The 12,112-nt window shown below is 35.3% G+C and overlaps 1 protein-coding gene across 1 annotated transcript in view; it reads left to right on the top strand.

Moving 5' to 3' along the window:
* The first annotated feature begins 275 nt into the window (after window positions 1-275).
* The window catches only part of LOC137398662 (uncharacterized), a 31,571-nt gene continuing 19,734 nt past the window's right edge, over window positions 276-12,112 (top strand). Inside the window, exons 1-2 of the mRNA XM_068084846.1 lie at window positions 276-432; window positions 11,061-11,187. Coding sequence (XP_067940947.1) covers window positions 11,078-11,187 — 110 coding nt within the window. The 5' untranslated portion in view covers window positions 276-432; window positions 11,061-11,077. The remainder of the gene's footprint in view (window positions 433-11,060; window positions 11,188-12,112) is intronic.

Here is a 12,112-nt window from a genome sequence, read left to right on the forward strand (position 1 = left end):
ACCTAGACGTTCCATCAAAACGCGCTTATAAGCAGAATATTTTTACTTGAGTTTACTGTGAGCAATGCTATTAGATCAAATCATCGAAAGTGGTATGCATCCACCACTGGAATTACACGGTTTGTATCATACATGTCATCAATCACGAATAGATGCGTCCATTTCCTCAGAGCCTTTTTTCATGATCGGAATAACCAAAACATGATCTGGATTGAGATATAAAGGTTACCACCCTGGACTGTTTAGTTAGTGATAATCACGGGCTATGATAATCTGTTCATCTCTGAATCGGCTAAAAAGTGTGCTCCAGGTTGAGCGGTGATCATTCATCCAGGGACCTCTCCAGCGTCAGACTCGACAATCCTGCCTCTGCTTGAGGTTAGCTTGAGCCCTGAACACAGTGAGATAAAAGAGCCGTCTAGGATCTATCAGGTAACCAATACATCTCTATGTCTATGTGGTATTTATCAGGTAACCAGTACATCTCTGTGTCTATGTGATATTCATCAGGCAACCAGTACATCTCTAGGTCTATGTGATATTCATCAGGTAACCAGTACATCTCTATGTCTATGTGATGAAGTTGATTAGAACTTAATTTAATTGCAGCCATGTTTGTTTTAGCTTTTGCTATTTGTATAGTTGGCACTGGAGCTGCTTGTGTATATAGTTGGTACTGAAACTATGTGTATAGCTGGTACTGAGGCTATATGTATAGTCAGTACTGAGGCAATGTGTATAGTTGGTACTGGAGCTATGTGTATAGTTGGTACTGGAGCTATGTATATAGTTGGTACTGGAGCTATGTATATAGTTGGAACTGGAGCTATGTATATAGTTGGTACTGGAGCTATGTATATAGTTCAGGGGTCAGCAACCAGCGACTCTGGAGCCGCATGCGGCTTTTTCATCCCTCGCTGCGGCTCCCTCTGACTTTAGATTTTTTCCTTTTTACTATATGCCAATTCATAAAAATATAGAAACTTTATCACTATATCGTAAAACACAATTTAAAAATTTTTAATTATGATAATAAATCAGACATTGTCGCTTGTTATGCGTCACTATTTATGCGCCAATAAAACCGCTGAAATCACACCAGCCTGCACAACACTTTTTGATTTTTTGATTTATATAAAACATTTAATCCTAGGTGGACTGATTCGTTTGCTTTCACTGCTGATGAAACTGGTTCACCAGTTTGCTTAATATGTAATAAGAAAATCTTGTCAACTTTTACAAGCGTTTTGTTAAAAGGACTGAATTATTAATTTATTTCTAAGTTAACTGGCATTTTTTCTTGAAAGTAATCTTAACAAACCACATAATATTTTCACGTTACCTTCAAGTTATTATTAGCTATTTTAGTGTTCTTTGCAAAAGTGTAATTTTGTTTTTTTCAGCAGTCAGATCATTATACATTCCACACCTTTTCGTTTTATGGTGTAAACATGGTATAAAAGCATTAAAAGCTAAACAAAAACATTACATGTAGTTTTTTTTTAAATATAAAATATCAAAGGGGTTTGTGTCTTCTACTGCGTTCTTTCCTGCTGGAAATGGGTCTAAATGGTTCTTTGAGTGAAAAAGGTTGCAGACCCCTGTTCTAGAACATAAGAGACTCTTGCATACATTTCAGACTGATCTTGTTAGCTAGCGTACAGCTTGGTACAATTCAGTATACCAGAGATTTAAAAATGGCCGTCAAGTAATCTACGTTCGTTCTTACATTTGTTTGGCCATTGTGTTGTCTGTAAGGATTCAGCTATTGAGTCTATCTATGGGGTTTATCTATTGAGTCCTTCCTATTGAGTCTATCTATGGAGTTTATACATGGAGCACTTTCTATTGAGTTTATCTATTGAGCCTATATATGGAGTTTATCTTGAGTCCTTCCTCTTGAGTCTATCTAAGGGGTTTATCTAATGAGTCCTTCCTATTGAGTCTATCTGTTGAGTTTATCTATTGAGTCTATCTATGGAGTTTATCTATTGAGTCCTTCCTATTGAGTTTATCTATGGAGTTTATCTATTGAGTCCTTCCTACTGAGTCTATCTATGGAGTTTATCTATTGAGTCCTTCCTATTGAGTCTATCTATTGAGTTTATCTATTGAGTCTATCTATTGAGTTTATCTATTGAGTCGATCTATGGAGTTTATCTAGTGAGTCCTTCCTATTGAGTCTATCTATGGAGTTTATCTATGGAGTCCTTCCTATTGAGTCTATATATGGAGTTTATCTATTGAGTCCTTCCTATTGAGTCTATCTATGGGGTTTATCTATTGAGTCCTTCCTATTGAGTCTATCTATGGAGTTTATCTATGGAGTCCTTCCTATTGAGTTTATATATGGAGTTTATCTATTGAGTCCTTCCTATTGAGTCTATCTATGGGGTTTATTTATTGAGTCCTTCCTATTGAGTCTATCTATGGAGTTTATCTATGGAGTCCTTCCTATTGAGTCTATCTATGGAGTTTATCTATGGAGTCCTTCCTTGTCACGCGTCAAAAAACTATTCGGTATTACTCTCCCAGAATGCAATGTCACTTCAATAGAATCTCATGACAGGAAAATATATGGCATTCTTTTAAATAACAAAGCTTTCGAATGAGTTTTGATAAATTGCTTGCGTAATGTCGCTGCTACCATGAAAAGTCCCTAGGTCAGTCTCACTTTTAAGTATAAATTCTATGCTCTTTGGACGGCGAAGGTGTACCGTGACAGTTCGGTGTGCTGTGAAGAAATGTCAGGTGGCAATAAAGCACAAAGAACAAATATAAACAGAATAATTCTAAACTAATGGGCAGTGCGTTTAGAATGTTTAGAATGCATGACAAGTGACAGGTGACTGGTGCAAGATACGAACCCTGCATGATGCCAGTTTTTTCCCAACCTTCTTTCGTGGCTTTGGCTGGACACGGCTCTTAATATGAAAATTGCTTTTTACATCCGATAAAATAAAATATAAAAGCCTGTGTGACTGGTGCTCTCACCAGTTGGTCATTTCTAGTCTATCTTGGGTTTGTCAGAGCTCTTTTAGTGGAAGCTTTTTAGGATACTGCTCAGCACGCGTGTAAGGTATTAAATTTCAACGGTCTCGTCCTCTAAAGAAACTTACCTGCAAGAGTTCCCTTGGTATAGAGTCAGATGTTAGCTGTCCAGTCCTACCTACAAACAGTATCTAGCATTGAGCCAATGTACTGAGTCTGTGAAGATGAGCCAACTGTACCAGGACAGCAAGTTTGTTCAGTTCTGTTAGGTCATCACCGACTAGTCAGTTTTATTAGGCCAACTATGATTGGTCTGTTTTATTAAGACAGCTATGATTAGTCAGTTCTATTAGGTCAACTTTAATTGGTCAGTTTTATTTGATCATCTCAAGTTAGTTGCTCATCGTATTAAACCCTTTGGCACGCAACTCTTCTATCTTCTTCTCTGCTCTCCCAGTAGTCAGCTAGTCTCCTTAACTGTTAGAGCCAATCTTCCAGCATTTGACACTAGCAAGTAATCTCGTCTCCTGTTCGAAGCATAAGTGCAAGTGTTAAACAACTAAACAAATGAGATCCTCTCGAAACAGTTACAGGCATGCATAGCTGGAGCTCAGGCTATATTAGGGCATGCTCGAGCCAGAAGGCTGTTAGCTGTGAAGTTGTCTCTTTGTTTGGCACGCTTGTCTGACTATATTTGGGGAGTTTATGCATGGGAGAGTTCTTATCCTGCTGTAAGATCGCATTACGAAACAGGAATGATTTGCGTCATTGCTTGTCAAACCAGGTTCATTCTTAGCACAAGGAAAAAAGGATTAGTGTTTGTGTTACCTTGAAAGAGATTTAATAGCAATAATCGTCACGGTACTTGTGATTCGATTGACAAACAACTTTCTGGTAGTCTGAAATTATTAAAGTTTAGAACGACTTCATTCTGTACCGAGTACTATGGTAGTTGATAGGAGTAAATCTCACCCAAGACGACTAATCAATACTCAGGTACACCTATTCCTCTGCCAACAATAAGTTCATCAACAGTAAACTGTCAAAAAATTCAAGTGATTATTATTAACATAAGTTTTAATAGTCATTACTATTCTAACATATAGTCAGCAAGGGTCAGCCAGAGTAAAAGAGTTGAATTGATTGTTTTAAAACGAGTTTATGTGTAACTCAAATAATAAATGTGAAATTTTTAGCCATAAAAATATAAAAGTTTTTCTCTCTATTATCATAAAAACCTGTTATGATATACGTACAGCAAACATCTCTTCAGCTCATTGTTAAGCCAATTGTAGGATAGAGGAGACAAATCCAAATATTGCTTCATGTTATTTTTAAGAGTAGCTGTTTGTGAGCTACAGTTTTAGTGAATATCTTTATAAAAGAGTATTATTTTATGTATTATATATTATGTATTATATTTTATGTATTATGTATAATATATTATGGGTTATATATTATACATCATGTATTATATAATATGTATTATATATTATATATTACGAATTACATATTATGTATTATAAATGTATTATAACACTCATTATAAATGTCTAAAATGTGATTTACTTTGAAATCGGCAAAAAAGAAACAATTACTTTTCAGTACTTCTACGTTAGTTACAGAAACCTTCGGCAATTCGGCAATGCTATAGACTGGTGAAATGTGCATGTTATTTTTCCGTGAAATGCGCACGACTTAATGGTTCTACTTTCTGTCTCACGGCCTTCTTGGCATTTCGTTGGCCGGTCTTAATTTTGATTAAAAAAGGCTTGTCAAAGTTTTAATAGCGATTTTAGGCCAAAATAATCTGTCTATTTATGTATAATCCGATCAGATGGGTAAGTTTTAGGATATTGTCTACACTTTTCAAAGACGGTAACATATTTAGATAGGTTTATATGTGTTTTGTATTGTTATTATACTTATACGACTCAAAAATTGTTAAATTTGTTGATGAGATTTCGGTACTAGGGTTTGCGATGGCGTTGATGAATAATCTTCATGAGTTGTGTGCACATATGCATTTATCATAAAGCTCCCGAACAATCGCTTCGCTCGTGTTTGGATTATTTGTTGTGTATTAAATAATGCGTATCATATACGCATTATGTAATATATATTATGTATTATATATTATGAATTATATATTACTTATTGTATATTATATATTACGTATTATATATTACGTATTATATTATATATTACATATTATATATTACGTATTATATATTATGTATTATTATTACCGTATCCTATATTATGTATTATCAATTATCGTATTACGTATCATATATTATTTCTTGAGCATCTCTTGAGCACAGTCACTGTTTTCATGCTTCGAATGGGTTCGGAATTTCCTGCTGACGATGAATTCGCACTCAACCTTTCAGCTATACAGAGTTACACGATAGATCATTACAAGATTTCACAATACAATAACAATACAATAACAATACATAACAATACAATAACAATACATAACAATACATAACAATACAATAACAATACAATAACAATACATAACAATACAATAACAATACAATAACAATACATAACAACACAATAACAATACAATAACAACACAATAACAAAACCTGTTAAAATAGACTCGCAATCTCACAGCAAATGCCCTGAGACTCACCTCTCGCACAATGAAGCAAACCAAAATGGTGTTAAATCTATTCGATTTGACCGCTTCCTTGATTCGGATTAAACGCAACTCCAAAGCCATTCGAAGCACAGAAACAGAAACAGGAAACCATATAGCTTAGCATATAGGAGCCATATAGCTTCACGGAGTACCGCATCAAAAACCAGAAACAAAAACGCTCATTTCCAAACAAACCCGATCGACATACTGATCTCAAATGGAATATTCTTACCTCACTCTCAACATCTCACCTTTTTGCATTTACTTTATTTTTTACAAAAAGATTATTTGTAGTTTCTTGTAGAGAATTTTGTCCTCTTCCAAATGATGTATAATACAACAATCACTCTAAGAGCGACCGCCAATGGGTGTAATTTTTGTTGGTCAGTTGCAGCCTCTCCATTATAGCTTACCTATATAAAAAATAGTGGGCACAGCTTGTTTGTTTGTAGCTGTGCCAGCTCCGATATACGCTTCCGCTAGTCGCAAAACTCTGTGAAGTTTTACAGATCTGTACAGTCGTATAGCTCTACAAAGTCTCGCGACCAAAAACCGGAAACAAAAACGCCTGTTTCCAAACAAGCCCAATCGACATACTGATCTCTAATGGAATATTTATACCTAGCTTATGGAAGACCAGTGCGCCATTTGCGATTAGTTAGTATTTGCGATTTGCCAATAGCAGGAAAGATAATGAGGAATAGAAGAGCATCGTTCATAATGGAAAAAGCTCATTTCCTATTACAATGGTTCCTTAGTAGCCGGTCATCCTAGTTGTTATAGAAACATGTAAACGCTATCACCGCAAAAACGTGAGCAGAATTGAAATTCACTGTTACTAATATTGTCTTATTATCTCATGGTGTTAATTAATTGTTGTTTTTCTTATAGCGGACATTATAATTCTTGTTACGACTTCTAATTTTAGAAAAAAAATGTTTAAAAATTAAACCAAAAATGTGTGCCTGGCCCCATGTACTGGGCAAAACAATAAGTTTATCAGGTTTCTGAAAGTAAAGGAGCTCCCTTTATTTTGTAACACAAAACTACTATATTCGTTGTATTTACTGCAGCAGTTGGTAACTTATTACTAAACAGTAGTAGGTGTAAAACAATACAAAGTATGTGATAAATATTCACAATTGTGTTTCAACACACAAAAGCAACATTTTGTAATGCAAAAAGACTATGTGATACTCATTCATAACAGTAGGCGTACAACAAAACAGAGTATGTGATATATGTTCATTGTCCAAATACAATGCAAAGTAACACTGTATGTGTAACGCAAAGTAATACTTGAAGCAATTGACAGTATGTCTACAACACAGGGTATCTGATACCTGTTTACAATAGGTGTGCAAGCACAACACAGAGTATGTCATTGCCATTTACAGTAGACATAGAACACAATGGAAACTTATTATCAGTGGGTATATAAGACAGAGTATATGTAATCTGTTTCAACAAGAAGACGGGCTTGAAAATATAGATCAGAAATAACGACAAGAAATCTGCCGAATGAAATGAAAACAGCTACTGCACGCACCTGTCCTTGTCAATATGGGCTACAGAAATAATCATCAGTCAATTTGTTAGTGAAAAGGTGATGATATCTGTTGGCTCGAGAGTTATACATCTCCTGTGGTATCACTTGTTGCAAGTACTGCACTGAACCATAGATATGCTATTCTATGATAGTCATTCTCAAGCTGATGCTTGTTGTATGGCCAGTGATACACAGTAAATCTACAACAAACCAGGCATAATATCTATGAACCAAAATCAATAATCTCTCCATCCAGGTGTTTCCAAATAGATGTCATTGTGAGCTATAGCCTACGACATGCACACAATGAGAAAAACTGAGCAAAGACAAACTTTTTAACAGAAATCTAGCCTCTTACAGTAAAGTAGTAAGGAAAAATCTTGCAAAATAGATAGTCCTTTCAGTCTCCAGTTGTGGTTTTTTAAATGTGCCACCTTGACCGACCGAGGGCTCTGCTTATGTCATCCAAAGGATGCTGTGATTATTTACTATGATTTATACAACAAAGTCTTACCTTGTCACTGATAGTGTGGGCTCTAATCCGTCTAACCTTTGGCCTATGAACCCCTGAAAGCAAATTCAAAACGGATAACTATAAATTACGTTCTCAACAGAAGGCTGCATTCCCTTTTACCTCAACACAAACTACTCCCTCAAACTGTTTGAGAATGTCTCTGAACATTTACAAATGAGCTCATCTAGTATAGGAGAAAATTTTAAGATAAAACTGTTTGTCTACAAGTTTGCTGCACACATTCTTTAGGAGATAATAATAAATGTAGTTCTCACATAAGTCAAACATTTCCTTAAACAATAACACTATCAGCTGATTGATTGTTATATTAGGAATACAAATGTACCATATCAAGCTATAGTTTTAGCCTTTACTGGGTTTATAAACAATACTGTTCAGGAATTAAATGCCACCCCTTTTGACCTTCAAAGACGTTTCCTCTCTAGCTAAGTGAACTGCTTATTTGGTATTTGCTTACTTATAAGTAAGCAAATACCAGTAAATCGCCTAGTGTGTTTATACCTTAATGGATACGCATCAGAGATATGGTATCCTGATCTAAAATACTTAATTATATAGATTATTAGAGAAAATTAATCATAAGGCTTTTATATGAACATATATGGCTTTAGTAGACTTAATTATATTTCCTTTAAAGTGATAAGTATCAACAATGGCCAACAATGATATACAGCCCCTGGGGCGGGGGCCCCCTGGGGGCTGTATATCATTGGTATCAACTGGCAATCCCTTGAGCACAGACAACTGAAAGTAAAATTTTACTGAAGCACACCTGTAGTAAAATCCTATCTCAAAATCTTAAAGTTACTATTCATCGGCTCACACGAACCAATGATATACAACCCCATGGGGGGCTGTATATCATTGCACAAAATAACTTTCAATATTTTACTAGGTGCAACAATATATGGCATACTATACATATACTAACACAATAGAAAATTTATTTTTAATTGAAGCATTAAAGTTTCACAATTTATTTATGTTATAGCAGTTATATAAATAATACAAGTTATTTTTCCTCTATCTTTTTCTAAAATTGAACCATTTTATTTACATACACAAGCTAACCACGCCACCGGTGATACCCAACAGAGATAGACAAACTTCGAGTATTTACAAAACTATTCGCTCACTATCCCTTCTTATTCTAATCTAAAACTTTCCCACTACACCCTTCTAGAAAGAAGGAAAGGCGTGGGAACTCTTTTATTACAAAAATTCTTTACTAAAAACCTCTCAGGTCTCGAGTTGTTCTCGGCCAAAAAGAATTAAAAAACGCATTTGTCCGGATTGTTGGCACAAACAGACCTGTTTTCTGTCGAGTGTTGTGGTGCTTGATAGTATTTTTAAAATCAGGGACCGTAAAGTTCCTTATTGCTTTCTTTTTTGTCGGCCAGACTTTCTTCATCATCACTCATTCTGAGTCTGTTGAAATATTATACCAGGTTCCAATTGTATAGTTTCCAGGTATCCCAGCGGTAACTTACATGTAGGTTTACTACTCAGGCGAATAGCTTATATGTCGCGGCAATCAGCGAGTCAAATAAGTAACAGGAAATGAGATTTTTTTTCCAATAATAACTACATGTATACTCTACTGTTCCTCATTAGCTTCTCTGCCATTAGAAAACCGCAAATGGCAAATACTGGCAAGTGGCGTACCAGTCTTCGATACTTGCTCTCAATACTGTACAATGTTGTACAATATTACAATACAGTTACAATGTTATATTACAACAGTACAATGTTGCAACTTCTCCATTATAACTTATATAAAATTAGTAGGCGCGGCCTGTTTGTTTGAAAACGAGCGAGCTCCCATATACGCTTCCGTTAGTCGAGGGACTCCGAAACTACATTACGGTAGGGGGGAACAAATCCAAATGATTTCATTCCAATTTTAGGAGCAGCTGTTTGCCGAATACAGTTTCAGTTAATATATTTATACTAGATTCTTCAACGTCATGAAGGGTTCACTTCAGCTCTTCTTACCTTCTCAATTTAGGTTCTCACTCTAATTTATCATAAGCTAAACTTTCAGTTCTGTTGCATGTATGTAAATAGCTATCCAGTATGCAATCCATCACTGCCTGGCTAGTTATGTTACAGAACAGCACACATGTGTGTTTAATTATGATAATATGTGTATGCAGATTGATGGAAAATTCCCACCACAATCATTACTAGTAGAATTGCGGACATTGCGGTTGATCAAAGGAATCCTTGTATATTAGGGTTAAAGGTCATAAATGTGATTAATAGTATTTCAGGCTAGTATCCATGGTTTCTCTGCATCTCTAAAACTGATTTGTTTTGATGTTTTGATGTAACTATTTTAATGCTTCTTCAAGTTAATCATAAATATTGTATGCAGACTAGAGACAACCTTCTGTGATGAGCACTTGTTGAAATCTGTATAATATGGCATGTTCTATATAATATATTATATATAATATATTATATTAAGAAACTATCCAAAAGCATCACATGTTCAAAAGGCTCCATAGCAATATGTGTAATCAGTGCATAGGCAGCTTTTAAGAGTATCACACAAAATCAGCATACGAAAGGATTATGTAAACATATCATGTAGGAACGGCATCTAAGCACATTGTGTATGAACAACATGGGAATGTATAAACTTGCTATGGCCTGCAAATGACCAGCTTATAGAACCTTTTCATATAATTCCGTGTATTTCTCAAATTATCTAGATAGTTCTATACATTTATCAAGTATTTCTAGATCATTCCATGTATTTCCCAAGTTCTCCGAGATATATCCATGTATTTCCCAGGTGTTCTTAGATAATTCCATGTACGTTTCATGTGTTCTTAGATAATTCTATGTACGCCTCAGGTGTTCTTAGATAATTCCATGTACGTCTCAGGTGTTCTTAGATAATTCCATGTACGTTTCAGGTGTTCTTAGATAATTCCATGTACGTTTCAGGTGTTCTTAGATAATTCCATGTACGTCTCAGGTGCTCTTAGATAATTCCATGTACGTCTCAGGTGTTCTTAGATAATTCCATGTACGTTTCAGGTGTTCCTAGATAATGCCGTCTCTGTCTTGAGTTCTTTTCTTTCACTATCAACATCTAGTGTAACTATTATTTAGCTTCCTAAAAAAAATAACTATTGCTTTAAGAGCTACTTTAGAACATTAGAAAGGGCCAGGTTGTTGAACAGCCCCAAATTAAGCGTATTAGAAGTCCTTTGGCAAATAATACTGGCTATTATATTAGATAAAAAAGCAGCCAATGCATGGCATATTACCTGTCTAGCATAAAACTGTCTTCTCATACAATGTTCAATGTCTGTCTGTAGCATCATACAGCTGACAAATGATGGAGAGCTCTAGTGACTCGACGGTTGAGAGTGACAAGCAGGGGATAGTGCCCATGAGACTGAGTGATGACAGCTGGTCAACAACTAGCGGCAAGTTAAAAAGAATGTAGGTGGATTTGTATGCTGATTATGTGACACAATTTGGCATTTTGGACTTTTATAACAGTCATGAATTTCAGGTTTTCAACTTGAGGCCCCAAGAAATGTGGTTTTTTATACAAGAGAAATTGTATCAATAATAGTACAAAAAGCTGATCTCCATTTTAAATGTAAACATTATCAACAATGGCCTTGTAAATTGATGAGTCATGAGCTTGTAAATCATTTAGTCATGACCTTGTAAATCATTGAGTCATGACCTTATAAATCGATGAGTCATGACCTTGTAAATCACAAGCGACCAGAAACAGGTAAGCTAAGTTATATTTGCTTCTCAACTAACAGGATTGTGTACCTATTACAAACCGCAAACAGAACTATATTATATTTAAGCACCTAATCTTTTCTAACTCCTTCATATAACCACTAGGTAACCATTATATAACCACTATTTAACGGTTATATAACCTTGGTTACGTGTAACTAAACAGTTGTAACCTTGTAATCTTTATAAAAATACCCGGTAGTTGTTATTACATAAACTATTCACAAACATATTTCCATCTCTCAACTTGAATTTTACAGCGAGTCCACGCAATTAAAATGCATACCAAAAATTTCTTTCTGTCAGGAAAAGCACTGGAGAATTCCACTCTAACTTATTCGGTGAGATGTGAAGCGCATAGTTTGCATACTCTAGTGACAGTTTGATAGAAACATATCTGCCTTCTGTCTTTACAAATACATGCGATTGTAGTGATGAACGAATGAAACTTGAGTTCACTTCTTTGCCATTGTTTTTTGTTATCACCATAGCAACAGAGTGTTAGATCCAGGGTTTTTGTTATCACCATAGCAACAGAGTGTTAGATCCAGGGGTGTCAATGTGCAGAGATGGAAGCTAAAAATAAGCAACTGCATGAAATAGTGTC

The sequence above is a fragment of the Watersipora subatra genome, chromosome 6 (genome assembly GCF_963576615.1).
Source record: "Watersipora subatra chromosome 6, tzWatSuba1.1, whole genome shotgun sequence".
Classification (NCBI taxonomy): domain Eukaryota; kingdom Metazoa; phylum Bryozoa; class Gymnolaemata; order Cheilostomatida; family Watersiporidae; genus Watersipora; species Watersipora subatra.